Below are 20,921 nucleotides of genomic sequence, written 5' to 3' on the forward strand. Positions count from 1 at the left end.
CATGAATACATGATTCCTTCTATCTGCAATGAAATAATGATGATCTTGATGACAAAGGAATCACAACTAAACCCATTAGTGCCCGAAATGTTTTTTTTGCTTGGAAAAGCACCATTTAAAATGAAAAAGAAATATTTACTTTTCTAGTTTTATTATAATCTACTGTGCTATATATGTACCGCTCAGTGCTGTTGAGAGCAGAACATTCATTTACATTGTAAGGTGGCATCATTTTGAGCGACATTACAACTACCATTCCGGAAGTATAAACATCGAGACAGGAAACCATTAACGATACTGACATCAGCTAGGGATCTTAATTTGTAGCAGAATATCTGCACGTTGGGCGATAGTGAAGCGGACGGAGACGGGAGGCTGGCAGGAGAACGGGAAAGACACAAGCGTGGCAGGCAGGCCTGAGAGCTGAAGACAACAAACAGCGCCCGTAAGCTACTCTGGAAACCCCAGGTGGGTGGACAGCGGCTTAGCGGGAGCCACGTGGCCGAGGACAAGGAGAAGACACGGGGGCTCACTCACAAAACGCGTGGCGGCGTGTAGGTGGTTTTCCCAACGGCCGGAGCGTAAGCTTCTGGAACAGTCTGGAAGCTTCTAGAAGCTTCGGTCGGTTGCAAAAATGAGATGGGTCGGCACTCGGAAACGAACGCCTTCCAGAAACATGATTGGCCACACACATTAAAAGGGGGAAGAAAAAACAACAGGAGCTACGAAAAAGTGTAGCGACTGGGAAACACTCGTTCCTGGAGCGTCGAGGAGAGAGGTTAGTCCTGGCGAGGTGTGCGACCTCGTTACTGGGACAGAGTACTTGTAGCGAGAGCCTGAGGATCGTCTGGCGTTCCACGGCAGCCGTGGAGGTGCCCACGGAAGTTTTTGGTGAAGTAGAATTTATGTTATCTCGCTGAGCCGAGAACCTTTGCATCGATAAGCGTCAGATCACTGTAGTGGTCGTGCGAGGGAAGTAAAGTAAATTGCTGATCACGTGTCTTTTTCGTTCTATGCTGAGGCTTCACGTTGCTAGTAGCGAGTGTAATTCTAAATATAATTGCAATTGCCACAGCTGATGTCAGTATTCCGCGCTCGAATTAACGACCGCGAATATATCACAGGACAGTGCCAGACAGAGTGATTACCAAATGTGAATAGGCAGAACTATAATGTTGCTCGTACTGTGTAATCTTGAATAGAGTGAATTGCAGAAGAGTAAAGAATTTAACACTACTGATTGTATCATTTCATAGCTAGTACTTTCCTTTGTCATTTTATTATGTCCTTATTTGTGTATTTCATGTTTGCAACTACCTGGTGGAGGTAGTGATTGTAGGTCAGCACATCTGAACATTCTAGTGTATACTGAGGATACGGTTAGAAACCTATCAGATTTGCATACGACTAGTTAACGTCACATGTAGAGCAAAGGATAAGCTTACCGTTCTGGAGAGCATATAAGTGTCAGGGCGACAAATTAGCGTTATAAAATCCGTTGTGCAAAATATTTCACTTATACGTTCGGCTCTCAGGCTTAACCATCAGCAGAAAAGACTAAAACAGAAGCGGTAGCTTACAACATGAAAAGATTACAAATTTTGTATTGAAAGAAACAAATTACATATGAGTACAAATTAACAATAAAAAACGAAAACAACAAATAACTTGGTATGATGAGAAGCAAAAAATTCAACAAACAGTTCCAAGTGCTACATTACGTTTCTTGCACTAGGTACATGCTGATGTCTTACAAGTTATTCCAAGACACCGTCTTCTTTTGAGCTCCTGTATTTTCACAATCAGGTGCGTCATTCCACCAAACCAGAATTTGTCTTTTACAGTACTGGAGTTCAGGGTTCCTCCAGGACCTTTTGGTGGCATAGAATACTTCCTGTATACCTGCAGTTTTTCTCGTTTGAAAATTTATATGATAGATTTTATTTCCATGTGTACAGTGGAGTATCCAGGCTTTGTGTACAGCATGACCCATGACCAACTGAAAAGAAGCCAGTACCATTTTCTGTCATGGGTATTTACCCTATACTGAGTCACATTTGGTTAAATCAGTCCAGCATCAGGATGGAGGTTAGAGGAACTACAATGTGTTTCCTTGAGCGATGAGGATATCTTTCAACTACTAGGTTTACACCAGTTGTATTTGACAGTGCAGAAACAAAGGATTTCTCACACCATTTACACATACACACTTTCCATTTTATATGGTAAAAGACCTCACTCTCATCTCTCTCTAGTTCCTTTTTACTTGGACGGGTGCAATTTTGGGGGACTAGATTCTCTGTTATAGCTCAGTTGATTTCAAAATTATACAAAATTACAATGGCACCAGGCATAATAGAACAATCCATAAAAATGATTAACATGCTCTCATCAGTGGTTATTGTTATTGTTACACACCTCTGAAAGTGTAACGTCTGTCTCTGTGATACTAATATTGTTGCATAAATTCGAATAAAAAGCATGTGATTGTTCATGTATTACAGAAGTATGGACAGTTTGTGAACCTGAATAATAAAATAGTTCAATTGATATACTTTCAATTGCCAAATGTTCCCAATAGTGGAATGCTTCTCACAACTACTAGAACAGGAGTGAAAGAACAAATGTCCAACAATCCTTAAATAGGCATAACAAAATTATGGAAGTCCACTGTTATTGAAAAATCAGTAAAAGTCTAGTCGTGTCATGTGTACCATTAAATGCAATTTGGATACTAATGGCAGCTGTAAAAAAGCTTCATGTGTCGTTTGAAGCAAATTAAAAGTCAAATTTACTACTATTTCTCCATACCATTTTAGCAGATAGAGCATTGTAACTATGACAAAAATGTCATGAATTCCAGAATAGTAATAGACTCAGCAGAAAACTTCCTGAAATTAAAACTGTGCACTGGACGGGGATTTGAACCAGGAATCTCTGCGTTCTGCATGCAAGTGCTCTACTGACTATACTATCTGAGTATGACTTGTGATCACCTTATTTCTCACAGTATTTCTCTTTGCCTTCTGAATTTCACAAAATCTCCCTTACAGAGTTTGCTTAACTAGCACTCCATAGCATGTCGCAGAAAAATCACTTAATCCCAGCCTAGTTATTTGTTTCCGCAGCTCTGGGTCATCAGTTGCGATGACCGAGCACTCAGTAAGATCACTGCTTGTGAAAGGTGAGGTGCCCGGTTCGAGTCCTGGTACAGCAGACAGTTTTAATCGAACAGGAATTGCAAAACAGTGTTCACTCCACTGCAGAGCAAAACACTCATTCAACAAGTCTGGAAAATAATATGCAAAAGTAGCTTTGAGAGATTAGCTGGCCACACATGGGAGGAGCATATTGAAGGCCAGTGGATGCATACTGAAGGCACACAGATATTTCAGGAGGCTCCATCTCTGCTTTAGTGGACACAACCTTCAGGCCAGTCCTCAGAACTTGAGATTCCGCTTCCTCAACTGGGCACACACGAGTGGAGTTCCATGACAGGTCACATGCAGAAAGTCTGTGATTTTTCTGTCATGACAGAAATGTGTACTTCTTACAATTACAGCGAAGGAGTGGACCAATGGTCACATCAAAAACTTATACAACTGCACAACATAACACTTTGTTTCCTGAAGTCAATTTGTGAACAAGAATGTTAAAAATAGAGCTTATGAAGAGATGGTTGCAACATTTCTACATGGTATTCCAACTGTGGACGACAAAACAATAAAAAAAATAGATTACAAAATTTGAAATCAAGCATCATAAAAGAGTTCAGAAAGGTGCACAACTCCAAAAGAAGTGGTAAAGAGCTGGGGGCGGGGACTATGAACTGTATCAAGCAACATTATGATGAGGCCAATAAAAAATTACTTGTACAATGTTCATTATTGTATTTCCCATAAAGGTGTTACAGTCATTATTTTACAGGTATTTTGAATTACTGTACTTTACAAATGATCAAGAACACCCTCCTCCTAGCATACTGAAGCTTTGCTATTCTCACCGAGTTCCCATAATTCTGAAGCAGAGTACATAGTGTACAAGCAATTAGCTATTGCCACAATGTTGTTCTATCGATCATCCACACTAACTTTCCCTCAAAAATATAAACAAATTTAAAAATCCAAAATTGCACTACAGTGAGATGATGCTTAAAAATGCTGCACTTTCAATAAGGCAGTCACACCTACCAAAGTCCGTCATCTGTGGGCTGTGACCAGTCGAGCATGCACTGTAAGTCCACCAATTGCCTGTACACAAAGTGACTCCTCCTCTTGACAGGCAGTGCACACACATTAGTGGCAGGCCGAATATGTCAAAAATCTCTGAGAAAATATAATTCTATACAGAAAGTTCTGGTGCCTTCTCTAAGAAACCTGTATCAACTCAAATGCTTGTTTCAGTGGTTTTTGGTTGGTATACGTACTTTGAGATGCAGGGGTCTTTTGTGGCAATATGAACACAAGACCAACGAGCAAAACCCTTGAGATGGATGTGCCTGACAGATGCAAAAAATATAGACCAGCACTCAAAGAAATTAAACATACAACAGCATTGTCCTGAACTTACAGGAACAACTATCTGGGCAGGAAAAACCCAGAGACACAATCTAATACAAGGACTGGAACTTTAGTTGGCTGCAGAAAAATCTATGACTCAGTTGATAGGATGTCACTATTTTAAATTCTCAATGAACTTAGTTTAGTGAAAGCAAACACTAACACATGCCTATTCTGTGTCAAATATTTTATCTAAATTAAATAATATTACATCACATTTTCACTGACATAATTCCTTTCATTTTGGTCCTAAAACAAACATTAACAATTGTTATCTTTGGAAACCAAGATACTCAGTAGAGTTACTAGTTTAAAACCTTCAAACCAACAAAAATTTCACTATGGCACATATTTATCTCTCTGTACCTGATGATAGTGTAGCAGGTGAAAACGAGTTTGTAAAATAAATAATAAATACTGCAGAATATTGCACAGTGTTTTTGGTGTTTTCATTCATAATGTATAAAATTTTGTATCAAGAACCAAAGGAACAGACAGTCAGTCAGTGAAATGCAGAGGTGAAATTTCTAGAAGTTTTGTGCTTAAAACTGGAGTCGGACTGGGGGATGTTCTCTCCATGCTGCTCTTTAACTGTGTTCTAAACAAATTCATAAGAGAACAGACCAATGCAAGAGTTAGATTAGGTTACACAAGGGACAAGCTACAAACAGACTGTCTTGCATTTACTGAGGACATAGGTATTTTTCAGGCTCAATGGAAACAGCCACTAGATACATACAACTGCATACAACTGCTGAAAGAACAAGTTGCGAAAGCAGGCTTACCGATCCCCCCTATACGAAACCAAATTCATAACAAACAGCAGCCTCCAAAAAGAAAGAAAGAAAAAAAAAACAGAGCGAACTGAAAAATTCAAGGGTCTTTTATAAGTGACAGAACAGAAAGTTTTTAGACCAGTGAAAGAGCCAACACTATACGGAATGCATCACAATAGTGATCTTTATATATATATATTTAAAAAATTACAGATGTGACAAGTACAAGAAGAATAGCTTTCTATGGCCACATCCAAAGGATTAATCCCAACAGAGTGACAAAGAGACTGTTTACTTATATTAACAAATTAAAAATGGAAGAAATGTGGTGTAAAGAAATTTGAAAGGGTCCAGAAAAACTCTGAATTATTATATAAGATACTGAGGAAGAACTACCACTCAGAAAGAAATTGCAACATTCCAATGGTTTCCATGAAGAACAACAAAAGAAGACTGTGGCCACTTAGACAGAAGAAAGAAACATTGAAAAATGTGGAAGCAAAGAAAGGTATGACAGTAGAAATAAACATACTCTATAGTGTTTCATACGTGGAAGAAGAAAAAGAGGAAGAAGAAGGGTTGGAACTTTAACAGTGGCAACTATTTACTCACAACTGATACACAATAGTTATGCATTTTAAAGTTTTTCTATCCTTCAAAGTAGTCATCAGCATTAGGTGTAGCTGTTGCAGCAACATGGAAGTCACAGTATACTTTTCGCAGTGCCAGCTGTTTCGATAGTTCGAATGAGGCAGTCTACTGTCTGACAAATCTCTGCAACAGTTCTGAAGTGAATGCCACAAGTACCTCCTCCGTCTTAGGAATCGAGTCGAAGTCACGAGGGCTTAAGCCTGTGGAGTATGTTTGATGGGACAGTGTTTCCCTGCACCATCGATGAAACAAATAAGTCACAGCTTTCACAGTATGCGCTGGAGCACTGTCCTGCAAAATGACAGGCGAGTTCCGCAGAAAGTGTTGCTGCTCCTTTTGCAAAGGTGGTCAGAGGTTGTGTTCCAAACATAGACAATAATATAACACGTGGACAGATTGCCACTGCAGAACAATAAGTGTTAAGATGTTGTTGTTGTTGTTGTGGTCTTCAGTCCTGAGACTGGTTTGATGGAGCTCTCCATGCTACTCTATCCTGTGCAAGCTTCTTTATCTCCCAGTACCTACTGCAACCTACATCCTTCTGAATCTGCTTAGTGTATTCATCTCTTGGTCTCCCTCTACGATTTTTACCCTCCACGCTGCCCTCCAGTACTAAATTGGTGATCCCTTGATGCCTCAGAACATGTCCTACCAACCGGTCCCTTCTTTTTGTCAAGTTGTGCCACAAACTCCTCTTCTCCCCGATCCCATTCAATACCTCCTCATTAGTTATGTGATCTACCCATCTAATCTTCAGCATTCTTCTGTAGCACCACATTTCGAAAGCTTCTATTCTCTTTTCGTCCAAACTATTTATTGTCCACGTTTCACTTCCATACATGGCTACACTCCATACAAATACTTTCAGAAACGACTTCCTGACACTTAAATCTATACTCGACGTTAACAAATTTCTCTTCTTCAGAAACGCTTTCCTTGCCATTGCCAGTCTACATTTTATATCCTCTCTACTTCGGCCATCATCAGTTATTTTGCTCCCCAAATAGCAAAACTCCTTTACTACTTTAATGTCTAATTTCCTAATCTAATTCCCTCAACATCACCCGACTTAATTCGACTACATTCCTTTATCCTCGTTTTGCTTTCGTTGATGTTCATCTTATATCCTCCATTTAAGTCATACACAAGACTCAGCATAACTGTCACATTGCTGAGGTTCTGTCAAACTTTCCCCTACCATAGTGACACATAATGAGTGCATGCATTTGAATGGTGTTTTAGGTATGGCCCGTGTGATTTGGCCAGTGTCTTACTCAGAGTAATGAAACTGCATAAGGAAGACTTTCCTCTGCCATGTGGCTACAAGCAGTGTTGTGTTGTACAAATTTCTCCATTCCATTCTAATCGTCAGGAACTCATCGGGATGTAATGTCTCTCTTTCTCAGGCATTCCTTCAAAATGTGAAGAACAGTCGAATGCATTCATTCTATCTCTTTAATTTGGCATCAGTCACTGTCCAGTAAAGTGGTAACAGCTGATATTTCTACACCGACACAGTAACAATCTGACCAACAAATGTCTGCCACGTCTGTTTACCCACCTCATCATTGTCCTGCAAGCCTCTCGAAGACTTCGATGATACTATCACGCTGTACATCCTCTGGCACGTTCAGTTTTCACCCGAAACCATTGTTCTTGTTTAAGAAACACCATGACAGCTCTACATTAGACTGTCCACATCTCAATCTGCACATGCATGCAATTTGAGAAGGAAAGATTCATTTTCACTGAGGTAAGGTAGCTAGAGCAGTTGAATGGAATGGACAGTGTCTTGAAAGGAGGATATAAGATGAACATCAACAAAAGCAAAATGAGGATAATGGAATGTAGTCAAATTAAATCGGGTGATGCTGAGGGGATTAGATTAGGAAATGAGACACTTAAAGTAGTAAAGGAGTTTTGCTATTTAGGGAGTAAAATAACTGATGATGGTCGAAGTAGAGAGGATATAAAATGTAGACTGGCAATGGCAAGGAAATCGTTTCTGAAGAAGAGAAATTTGTTAACATCGAGTATAGATTTAAGTGTCAGGAAGTCGTTTCTGAAAGTATTTGTATGGAGTGTAGCCATGTATGGAAGTGAAACATGGACGATAAACAGTTTGGACAATAAGAGAATAGAAGCTTTCGAAATGTGGTGCTACAGAAGAATGCTGAAGATAAGGTGGGTAGATCACATAACTAATGAGGAGGTATTGAATAGGATTGGGGAGAAGAGAAGTTTGTGGCACAACTTGACTAGAAGAAGGGATCGGTTGGTAGGACATGTTTCGAGGCATCAAGGGATCACAAATTTAGCGTTGGAGGGCAGCGTGAAGGGTAAAAATCGTAGAGGGAGACCAAGAGATGAATACACTAAGCAGATTCAGAAGGATGTAGGTTGCAGTAGGTACTGGGAGATGAAGAAGCTTGCACAGGATAGAGTAGCATGGAGAGCTGCATCAAACCAGTCTCAGGACTGAAGACCACAACAACAACAACAAGGTAGCTAGCTGTATGTTATTAATACACTATGTGATTTACTAATACACTATGTGATCACAAGTATCCAGACACCCCCAAAAACAAACGTTTTTCATATAAGGTGCATTATGCTGCCACCTACTGCCAGGTACTCCATATCGGTGACCTTAATAGTCATTAGACATCGTGAGAGAGCTGAACAGCCTGCTCCGCGCAACTCGTGGACTTCGAACGTGGTCAGGTGATTGGGTTTCACTTGTGTCGTACATCTGTACTTGAGATTTCCACACTTCTAAACATTCCTAGGTCAACTGTTTCCGATGTGATAGTGAAGTGGAAAGGTGAAGGGACACGTACAGCACAAAAGTGTACAGGCCGACGTCATCTGTTGACTGACAGAGACCGCTGACAGTTGAAGAGGGTCGTAATGTGTAACAGACAGACATCTATCCACACCATCACACAGGAATTCCAAACTGCATCAGGATCCACTGCAAGTACTATAACAGTCAGGCAGAAGAAGGTGAGAAAACTTGAATTTCACGGTCGAGCGGCTGCTCATAAGCCACACAACATGCCGGTAAATGCCAAACAATACTTCGTTTAGTGTAAGGAGCATAAACATTGGACAACTGAACAGTGGACAAACATTGTGTGTAGTGACGAATCACGATACAAAATGAGGCGATCCGATGGTAGGGTGTGGGTATCGCGAATGCCCAGCGAATGTCGCCTGCTAGCGTGTGTAGTGCCAACAGTAAAATTCGCAGCAGTGGTGTTATTGTGTGATAGTGTTTTTCATAGAGGGGGCTTGCACCCCTTGTGGTTTTGCATGGCACTGTCACAGCACAGGCCTACATTGATGTTTTAAGCATCTTCTTGCTACCCACTGCTGAAGAACAATTTGGGAATGGAGACTGCACCTTTCAACATGATCGAGAACCTGTTCATAATGCACGGTCTGTGATGGAGTGGCTACACAGCAATAATATCCCTGTAGTGGACTGGCCTGCACAGAGTCCTGACCTGAATCCTATAGAACACCTTTGGGATGTTTTGGAACGCCAACTTCATGCAAGGCCTCACCGACTGACATTGATACCTCTCCTCGGCGCAATACTCCGCGGAAAATGGGCTGCCATTCGCCAAGAAACCTTCCAGCACCTGATTGAACGTATGAGTGCAAGAGTGGAAGCTGTCATCAAGGCTAAGGGTGGGCTAACACAATATTGAATTCCAGCATTACCGATGGAGGGTGCCACGAACCTGTAAGTCAGTTTCAGCCACGTGTCCGTACTTTGGATCACTTAGTATATGTGTTCTAAGCAACATTACTTGATTCTGTTGTGTCTCAGTGGCAGTATTGTTGCTATTAAAGCTCGAACCCTCATACGTCACCAACTACATATTAAATGTGTATTACTCAAGAAACACACAGTATTATGTTATTTAATATACTCCTGTTCCTGTTTTGGAATTCAAACTACATCTGCTTCACTGGCCTCTGCTCATGTCAACCAGTAAGACAATTTGCTACAACTGACCATAAGACATTGTTACACCCCAGAATAATGTCTGTCTGTGACACAAAGCTTTTGTGCCAGTAATAAAACTACACTGTATTATTGCGATCTATCCATGAATGTACATATTTTTTTACTATTTGTTATAATGATAATTATTCTCTTTTGTGTGATTTATTGCATGGTAAAATGTTGTTTTATATTACTGTTTCACGCTACGTATCGATAGGTGAAAATGTACTGATATGGACGAAAAAGCTGGAGGGAAGTCCCTCTGTGTATAGAAGGTGGTTAGCATGCCACAGTAAAAGGTGTAAGGCATGCAGTGAGCGCCCAGAGAGGAATGACCACCAGTCATTCGCTAGCCTTTAGGCTGTCACCACTGTGTAGTGGAAGTGGGACTGCAAACTATCTGGAAATGAGCCTTGGATGGACGAATTACCAGCTTACTGCAATGTGGAATGTTTGTGCAATGTTCTGTAATGTTTGGACGTGGAAAGAATAACTATATTAGATCAATTTGTATGCTCACACAATTCTCAACAATGCCAGAACTGCTGCAGCTCAATGTGTCATTACCTTAGAGCACAATACTATTTCTTTAGATTTCTAAAAATTCATGAACCTGTTCTCCTTTACTGTGATGTAATACATTTCCCAAATTTAATCTTTGTGTGTTATGATCAAGTTACTACCCTTAGCCACATAACCTGTACTACAATGTCTGATGTTAAATGAGTGTCCATAATGTTGAATTTGATTGTGTTAATAATGATATTAATAATAATAATAATAATAATATCAATAATAATTGAAATGCTAAAATTATAAGTCACTTTTCTTATTGATGAAAGAATCCATTTTTTAGATTCCACAATCTGAATTGAAAATTTGCCTGCTGAAGAAAGTAATTGCATTTCGAGTTTAAGAGTGTTCAAAATAAGTGTTGCTACGCATTATCGCATTGAAAGGCCCCATATTCTACAATTAGGTTTGCTTATTGCTTGAACAGGTATCATAAGAGTGACGTTCTTTCAAGTTGAGCAGTTCAATTAGCAAATATTACTGTGAAAGAGAAGTTTGCTTGTCTGTTAATACCCCACCATACAGAACAACATAAAAGCTGTTGTCAGTAATTTATTTTGTGAATCTGTCCTCACCTGAGATAAATGCTAGAAGGTTCTATTTTATTTAATGAATGTTATTTTAAAACTAAAGGTCCAATTTTCAAAGTTGACCATAATTTTCCCTGGCTACAAACGATTACAATTGCTAAATGAATCTATGATCAAACAGCTTCTCTCACAGTGAATTTTCATAGCCAGAAACTTACTTCACCTCACCAATTAATTTACCTAAAATAAATTTGCAGTGATACATGTTAAAGTGCTGTGATGCCAGTGTAGTGTCGTCTTCAAGGTCATTTTAATGTTATAGTAATTACAATACATAGTGTATTGTATTAAGAACATTCTGACAAAATTATTGAGCTTAGTGATTCAGCCATCCTAAATACAGTAATTGTACAGAATGCTTGCATCAGCAGGTGTGATACAAAATTACGTAATTGAGATGTATGTTCAATAGTAGAATACATACACTACTGCTGTAATCAATCAGTTTTACTGTGAAGTGTCCAACTGGCCTGCCGACCATTTTATTTAAAAAAATTTCAAGTTAATTTCAAGCAACTTAATTATTTAGCCGGTGTAAATATTTATTTCTGTGGTAGGTCAGTACCAACTTAAATCCTTTTATTCATTATTAATGTCATACCAAAAACATTGCTGCAGCTGAGTGAGTTGCTACTGCCATTTTGATTTGGCAGTATTCAGAACTGGCAGCCTCGCTTCTGAGATCCTTAGGTATGCTACCACACCATCAAGTGACTTAATTGATGAGTGTCGGGCTTTATAACTGTTTATATTGCAGCATCTCCAAAAGACAATGCACAAAAAACAGACAGCAAAAAACATTGTATGACAAATGAGTACTTCAAACGAAATTTGGCATCTGTAGATTAAGGGGGAACAGGATATAATGTCCCATCAACAATGGTGTCATTAGAGACCACATGTTCGGAAGGAGCACACGAGAAGAATTCAGCCCTGTCCTTTTGTAAGGAACCACCGCACCATTTGCCTTACGTTACATAAGGAAACCATGGAAGCCTTAAATCTGGCCAGCCATACATACACTGCAGACCATTACAGCTGCAATAATTAAGTATACATTACAAATCAAAATTTGTAATTGAGCCTGTAGTTAACATGATGTACCTGTACAGTTACCGTGGAAAATTGGTTGACGGCAGACGTAGTATGCGTGCACCGATGTAATTCGTATTATACACATTCAGAGGATAGTCAACTGATAGATTAGACAGTCAATAAACTATGATTAGAGAATAATTATTGTAAAAAGAATTTCAGGGAATCTGATGTTGCTGTTTCAGAAATTTTAAATAATTCATATTGAAATCAGTTAAAATGCTGTTCTAAATATATTGAACTAACAATCCGCCCGGACTTTGCACAAGTAGCATTAACAAGGAAAAATCCCATCACACCTGTTGTGGGTTGGCAGGAGAGTCAACACCGGTGTTGAGAGGAAGCCAAAAGGCACGCGTTTTAGCTCACGCAGGCTGGCGTGAGGTCTGGGACAGGACAAGGGAATTAGACTTGAGCAAAAAACGTACGTAGCTGCTGGAATACTTAACTTTAATCCATAAATGGTGAACATCACTCTTGATGGTACATTATTCATAATCTCAATAGTAACTGGCAATGGCGCCTTGCTAGGTCGTAGCAAATGACGTAGCTGAAGGCTATGCTAACTATCGTCTCGGCAAATGAGAGCGTAATTTTGTCAGTGAACCATTGCTAGCAAAGTCGGTTGTACCACTGGGCGAGTGCTAGTACGTCTCTCTAGACCTGCCGTGTGGCAGCACTCCGTCTGCAATCACTGATAGTGGCGACACGCGGGTCCGACGTATACTAACGGACCGTGGCCAATTTAAAGGCTACCAACTAGCAAGTGTGGTGTCTGGCGGTGACACCACAACACCTCCCTCAGATTTAATGATAAAATGGCCCAGTGAAGAGCCTATCAAAAACTGAACACATATCAAGCATGATACCTTGAAGAAGGCGTACTGAACAGTGAAAAAAATAGAAAAAGTGAATGGTCCAAAATCATTTTCAGCTAAATACCTAGGAATTACAATTCGAACAACATAAATTGGAAGGAACACAAAGAAAATGTTGTGGGGAAGGCCAACTGAAAACCGTATTTTATTGCCAGGACACTTAGAAAATGTAACACATCTACTAAGGGGACTCCCTACACTACGCTTGTCCGTCCTCTTTAAGAATACTGTGTGTGGTTTCAGTTGCTTGAGACTTCAGTCGTGTGTGTGTGTGTGTGTGTGTGTCTAAGTCTATTGTTGATGAAGGCCTTAATGGCCGAAAGCTTTACTTATTGGTGACAGTCTTTTTGTTGTGCCTATCTGAAACTCAGCATCTCTGCTATATCGTGGGTAGCAACTTTCCTTTTCACAATATTGTTACAGTCCATCCTGGATTTTCCATTGTTTGATAACTGATTTTGAAACATTACCTTGTTTTCTACCTACAACTACCAGAAGGACCTCTGGATCTATGAGAAAAATTCTTCAAAACTACGAGAAAGATGATAATATTAGGAAAAGTGCATAAGCTCAGATATGTGGTGTTTCATTGAGCCCCTCGGACGTCTGTTGCCAATAAATTAATAAATGCTGACAAGAGTAAAAGAAAACCTCTGTGCATTTGAAACTTCCTGGCAGAAACAACTGTGTTCTGGGCCAGGACTTGAACCTGCAACTTTCCTACCAGGACTGCTACTCTCGCAAGGTTGCAGGAGAACTTCTGTGAAGTTTGGAATGTAGGAGATGAGGTACTGGCAGAAGTAAAGCTGTGAGGGTGGGTAGCGATTCGTGCTCCAACAGATCAGTATGTAGAGGACTTGCCCACAAAAGGCAAAGGCTCCAGGTTTGAGATCTGATCCGGCAAACAGTTTTAGTCCAGCAGAAGTTTCAAATTCATGCACACACTATTGGCTACTGAAAATTCATTCTCAGTGAATTTCTTTTTCTGAGTAACTGTTCTGATGGTAAATCACACGGTGTACCACAAGATAAAGACTTTTATCTCCAGTTTCACAATTCTGTGCCTGCCATTAAAGGAGGCTCAATGAAGACCACTGTTAAACATTTGAGCTTTTGGACAAGAAAGTCCTCCTTACAGAATAAAAAACACACACACATTCACACAAGCACACACCACACACATGTGGTTACTGTCTCCAGGCCCTGGGGACCGACTGCAGTGTATGACTTGTGAAAGTGTGTGCTTTTTCTTCTTTGGAAGAAGTACTTTTCTGTCTGAAAGCTTCAATGTATAACAGTTTTCTTCATTTTGAGCCTGTCTGTGACTCAACACATCCTCTATGTCGTTAAAGGAAACCTTTTTCAGAAGGTCTCGGGATCCTGTTGTGCCTGGAACTTCACACTAGCTGGCCTTACTCCACAATGTCTGCTTGTGTCTGTGTATGTGCGGATGGATATGTGTGTGTGTGTGTGTGCGCGCGCGAGTGTATACCTGTCCTTTTTTTCCCCTAAGGTTAAGTCTTTCCGCTCCCGGGATTGGAATGACTCCTTACCCTCTCCCTTAAAACCCACATCCTTTCGTCTTTCCCTCTCCTTCCCTCTTTCCTGATGAAGCAACAGTGGGTTGTGAAAGCTTGAATTTTGTGTGTGTGTTTGTTTATGTTAGTGTCTCTATCAACATACCATCATCTTTGTTTTTAGATATATTTTTCCCACATGGATTCAATGATAACAGCACGTTTGCATATTGGAGGAACCATGTACCTACCATATTTGTTTTGGCTTTCAGCCACAGCAACATCTGGTAGCAGTACCTGTGATCCTGAAAGTGTGGCACGTGAAATCTCGATAGGAGGAGGAGGTGCTCTCGAAACCTTTATTTCTCCCCAAGATCTGGTTTTTGAAACAACTTAGGTGTATGCTTCTGGGAGATGTCTTAGACTACTACCGATATTTTGACAGGCGAACCCCTTGTCATTTTCAAGGCACAAACACATGAGAGAGCGCTTTGCAAAGACATTTAAACCCTTGGCAAGTGGGGCTATGCTGAGCACGAACTACAACACAGACTGCACACTGTTAACAAGACTGTCTGCCTTCTATCATGAACGAAAGAGTCCAGAAAAGGCTGTAATACAAGTACAATTTTGTGATCCACACAATAAAAGGATTTGTCAGGATCACACAATAAACCAACAGGATACTTTTTCTCAATTAGCTGTGCTAGCATATCCATCCTTGGGGAATTGTATCACTTTCTCTGTAAGGAAATCTTTACGAAAATGAAACCAAGAGGCAGTTAAACAAGTTCTACTCATTTAAATGATGCAGTATTATGTTGTATGTCACTTTCTGAAACATTTTTGAGGAGATGGTTTTTACCTGAATTATTGCTTGTGATGGCACAATAGGATTTGGTACGAGAGTGCGTGGATCACAGGTGTAGGCTGCACCGGCCCACACGCAGGGCGCCTGAGGAGTATGGACATTTAATGTTCTGCTCGCAGCAGCCGGGTCCTTACGAGTGTCTGTCTGCTGTGCCGAACCTGCAATTTGAAAGCAGCAACCCTTAACAAAAAAATGGTTCAAATGGCTCTGAGCACTATGGGACTCAACTGCTGTGGTCATAAGTCCCCTAGAACTTAGAACTACGTAAACCTAACTAACCTAAGGACAGCACACAACACCCAGCCATCACGAGGCAGAGAAAATCCCTGACCCCGCCGGGAATCGAACCCGGGAACCCGCGCGTGGGAAGCAAGAACGCTACCGCACGACCACGAGATGCGGGCACCAACCCTTAACACACTTGAAGGTTCTTCAAGATAAAACACACACACACACACACACACACACACACACACACACACACACACACATTAAATCATACCAACACTGTGTGGACTTTGGCAAAACAACAAAGTGTTTGAAGTACGTTTTGTATCACCTGCGTATCTACAAATATGTGTAGGATTACAAGGTTTTCTGTCTACTCCAGTTTTTGTTGTTGTTGTGGTTGTTCTTGTTGTTGTTGTCATCTTCAGTCCAGAGACTGGTTTCAACTCTATCCTGCGCAAGCTTCTTCATCTCCAAGTAACTACTGCAACCTACATCCTTCTGAATCGGCTCAGTGTATTCATCTCTTGGCCTCTCTCTATGACTTTTACCCTCCACACTGCACTCGAATACTAAATTGGTGATCCCTTGATGCTTCAGAACATGTCCTACCAACTGATCCCTTCTCCCCAATTCTATTCAGTACCTCCTCATTAGTTACAAGACGACCCATCTAATATTCAGCATTCTTCTGTAGCACCACATTTCAAAAGCTTCTATTCTCTTCTTGTCTAACCTATTTATTGACCATGTTTCACTTCCATACATGGCTACACTCCATACAAATACTTTCAGAAACGACTTCCTGACACTTAAATCTACACTCGATGTTAACAAATTTCTCTTATTCAGAAACACTTTCCTTGCCATTGCCAGTCTACATTTTATATCCTCTGTACTTCGACCATCATCAGTTATTTTGCTTCCCAGATAGCAAAACTCCTTTACTACTTTAAGTGTCTCATTTCCTAATCTAATTCCCTCAGCATCACCCAACTTAATTCGACTACATTCCATTATCCTCATTTTGCTTTTGTTGATGTTCATCTTATATCCATCTTTCAGGACACTGCCCATTCCATTCAACTGCTCTTCCAGGCCCTTTGCTGTCTCCAACAAAATGACAATGTCATCGGCGAACCTCAAAGTTTTTATTTCTTCTCCATGAATTTTAATTCTTACTCTCATTCTTTCTTTTGTTTCCTTTACTGCTTGCTCAATATACAGATTGAAGAACATCGGGGAGAGGCTACAACCCTGTCTCACTACCTTCCCAACCACTGCTTCCCTTTCGTGCCCCTCGACTCTTATAACTGCCATCTGGTTTCCGTACAAATTGTAACTAGCCTTTCACCCCCGGTATTTTATCCCTGCCTCCTCCTGAATTTGAAAGAGAGTATTTCAGTCAAAATTGTCAAAAAGCTTTCTCTAAATCTACAAATGCCAGAAACGTAGGTTTGCCTTTCCTTAATCTATCTTCTAAGATAATTTGTAGGGTCAGTATTACTTCACGTGTTCCAATATTTCTGTGTAATCCAAACTGATCTTCCACAAGGTCAGCTTGTACCAGATTTTACATTTGTCTGTAAAGTATTTGTGTTAGTATTTTGCAGCCATGACTTATTAAACTCCCGTTACAAAAGCGTAAACTGTAAACAGAGTTAGAGTTACTGTAAGTTGTGCATTGAATACATTGTGGTCACTCAAGAAGAAATGAGCTGGTGGCTGTTAAATGAAAACCATTGGAGGGATTGTAATATTATTGCCTATGTAAGAAGGTCTGGTCTCTGTGAAAGTGCTGAGCCGCCAAACTCATTACTTGTGACACAGGCACATACACTTACCTCATGACAGTCGGCACATACACACTTCGATTGTGCATTGCACTCTGTCATAATGAAAACTGAGAACTGTAGGCTTCAAAAGAAGAGCAAAGGGGCGTAGGGCATTTCCTTACAGTGGAAGGAGAATGAGAAATGTAAATTCACCAAAGAATGGCAGAAGTGTACGAAGATATGGAGGCAGTGACTGAAGTGTTTTTCTTATTGGTTTAGGATATTAAGTAGCTGCTGGCTCACTCCATGTTGTTTAAGCTAAGACAGAACACTTCAAAAGATGTGTTACCCGATGTAACATCTGACATATTTACCTCTTTCTTTCAATCTGGTTGCCATAATTGATTCTCTTGAAGCAGAGGGCCTGCTAACCAGTGCCTCTCAAATCCCATGCATAACCGATGAAAGGTTTGACTTTTTCATGTTCTGTAGCTGTTATTGAAGCAAAAGAAGATAACTACTTGTATCACGAAAAAGCACGTCCACTACTTTCCTTTTACAAACATATATTTCCTTGAATGGGTGCACAGATTTTTAGAGTGACCCACGAATTTGAGTAGAACACAACTTTTCATGTGAGATACGCCTCAAAGGCTCAACATGACAATCCAGGTTACAATATATTTCATTTTTCACAAAACCATACTCTCTTTGGTTTTCATTCTTGGAGTGCGTGGTTGCTCTTAGATGGACAAGCTACTGTCAAACCACGATGCCAAGACGTAAAAGGCCCCACCCAAATCAGGTGAAGCCATTTATTTGTTGCCACACCTTGCCGTTTTCACGTGTTCCACACCTCCCGTTTAATGTCTGCACATATGAAAAGAAACGCCTATGCACAATATATGTTCTGAGACTTATTCCCTACGTAATATCATTCTGTCACAACCTTTCCCTCTACTACACAAGAAGTTTGAAATGTTGTTTGCCTAAGTGGCTTGTAGCACTTCACCATTGTCCCAGAGATGACATCTGTTGTATCAATAGTGAGGTAACCAGTAAATGCAAGCACATCTACAAAAGGTAACAGATTAATAAGTTTATTTAAACTATTTACGCATAATAACTGAGTTACACACAACTTATGTATACCGTAGGTTCTCGTTTCGGGCTGACTTATGTGCAAACAAAGGTGGTGGTGTTTTTTTTTTTTTTTTTTTTTTTTTAACCACATCTAGTTCCGTAGGACAAAACTGAGGAGCAAATTTCCAAGGTCATGGAATGTGTCAGTACGTGAAATTACAACATAAAAAATAAAGTAAAATGTTTATGAACCCAAAAAAAGAGAAGCCATAAGTTTATGTAAATGCAATCAATAATATAACACAAGAATCAGCTTAATTTTTCAAGGAACTCCTTGACAGAATAAAAGGAAGCTCCCATGAGGTAACTCTTCAGTTTTGATTTGAAAGTGCGTGGAATACGGCTAAGATTTTTGAACTCTTGTGGTAGCTTACTGAAAATGGATGCAGCAGTATACTGCGCACCTTTCTGCACAAGAGTCAAGGAAGTGTGATCCAAATGCAGATTGGACTTCTGCCTAGTATCAACTGAGTGAAAGCTGCTAATTCTTGGAGATAAGCTCATATTGTCAACAAGAAACAACAGCAAAACTATATATATTGAGAGTCCAATATCAGAATATCCAGACTCGTGAACGGGGGTCGACAAGAGGTTCGCAAACTTACACCACTTATTGCCCGAACTGCCCATTTCTGAGCCAAAAATATCCTTTGAGAATGGGAAGAGTTACAATAAAATATAATACCATATGACATAAGCGAATGAAAATAAGTAAAGTAGACTACTTTTCGTGTCGAACAATCAGTTACTGCAGATACTGTTTGAATAATAAAAATGGCAGCATTAAGTCTTTGAACAAGATCCTGAAACTGGGCTTTCCGTGACAGTTTACCATCTACCTGAACATCAAGAAATTTGAACTGTTCAGTTTCACTAATCATATGCCCATTCCATGAAATTAAAAAGTCAGGTTTTGTTGAATTGTGTGTTGGAAACTGTAAAAATGGAGTCTTACTGTGATTTAGCTTTAGCTCATTTATACAAGTCATGAACTTATGTCATGTACTGCACTAGTTGAAACAGAGCCAATGTTGCACACAACATCCTTTACTGCCAAGCTAGTGTCATCAGCAAACAGAAATATTTTAGAGTTACCCATAATATTAGAGGGCATATCATTTATATAAATAAGGAACAGGAGTGGCCCCAACACTGATCCCTGGGGCACTCCCCACTTGACAGTATCCCACTCAGACCCCACATCACAGCCATTCTCACCACTGTGAATGTTGACTTTTTCGTGTCTATTGTTGAAGTAAGAGGTGAACCAATTGTGAGCTACTCCCTGTATTCTGCAACGGTCCAACTTCTGGAGCAATAACTAGTGATCAACACAGTCAAACACCTTAGTTAAAAAAGATGCCTAGCATTCTAAATCTTTTGATTAATCCACCCACTACCTCACAGAGAAAAGAGAATATGGCATTTTCAGTTGTTAAATCACTTCTAAAACCAAACTGTACATTTGATGGCAATTTATGAGAAATAAAATGATCAATTATCCTTACATACACAGCCTTTTCAATAACTTACGCAAACACTGATGGCATATAAATAGGTCTACAATTGTCCACATTATCCATTTCTCCCTTTTTATAAAGTGGTTTTACAACTGAGTACTTTAATCATTCAGGAAACTGACCATTCCTAAAAGGAAAAATTACAAATAAGGCTAAATACAGGGCTAACATGTGCAGCACAGTACTTTAATATTCTGCTAGGCACTCCATCATATCTATGAGGGTCCTTACTCTTAAGTGATTTAATTGTTGACTCAATCTCCCCTTTGTCAGTATCACAAAGGAGTATTTCTTACATCAATGTCAGAAAGGCATTTACTAAGAGAGTTATATGATACCCTGAAAAAATTAAGTTTTTATTTAATTCATCAGCAATGCTCAGAAAATGATTGTTAAATAATGTACATATACCTGACTTAACAGTAACAGAAATATTTTTACTACGAACTGACTTTATATTGTCACCCTTGTGCTGCTAACCAGACACTTCCTTCACAACCGACCATATGGTTTTAATCTTAACATGTGAATTAGCTATTCTATTTGTGTACCACATACTCTTTGTCTCCTTAATAACATTTTTCAGCACTTTACAATATTGTTTGTAGTGGGCTACTGTACGCTGATTGTGGCTACTTTAACATTTTGATGTAATTCCTGCTTTGTTCTACATGATATCCTTATCCCACTAGTCAGCCACCCAGGCTGTCTTTTACTGCTTGTACCC

At 39.8% G+C, this 20,921-nt stretch overlaps 1 protein-coding gene across 3 annotated transcripts in view; it reads right to left on the bottom strand.

The window, feature by feature from the left end:
• LOC126213221 (RNA-binding protein 48) overlaps window positions 1-20,921 on the bottom strand; it is a 100,057-nt gene that overhangs the window by 41,695 nt on the left and 37,441 nt on the right. For all 3 annotated transcript variants that reach the window (XM_049940863.1, XM_049940864.1, XM_049940865.1), the window contains exon 4: window positions 15,523-15,686. In XM_049940863.1, coding sequence (XP_049796820.1) covers window positions 15,523-15,686 — 164 coding nt within the window. The remainder of the gene's footprint in view (window positions 1-15,522; window positions 15,687-20,921) is intronic.

Source organism: Schistocerca nitens, chromosome 11 (assembly GCF_023898315.1).
Source record: "Schistocerca nitens isolate TAMUIC-IGC-003100 chromosome 11, iqSchNite1.1, whole genome shotgun sequence".
NCBI lineage: Eukaryota > Metazoa > Arthropoda > Insecta > Orthoptera > Acrididae > Schistocerca > Schistocerca nitens.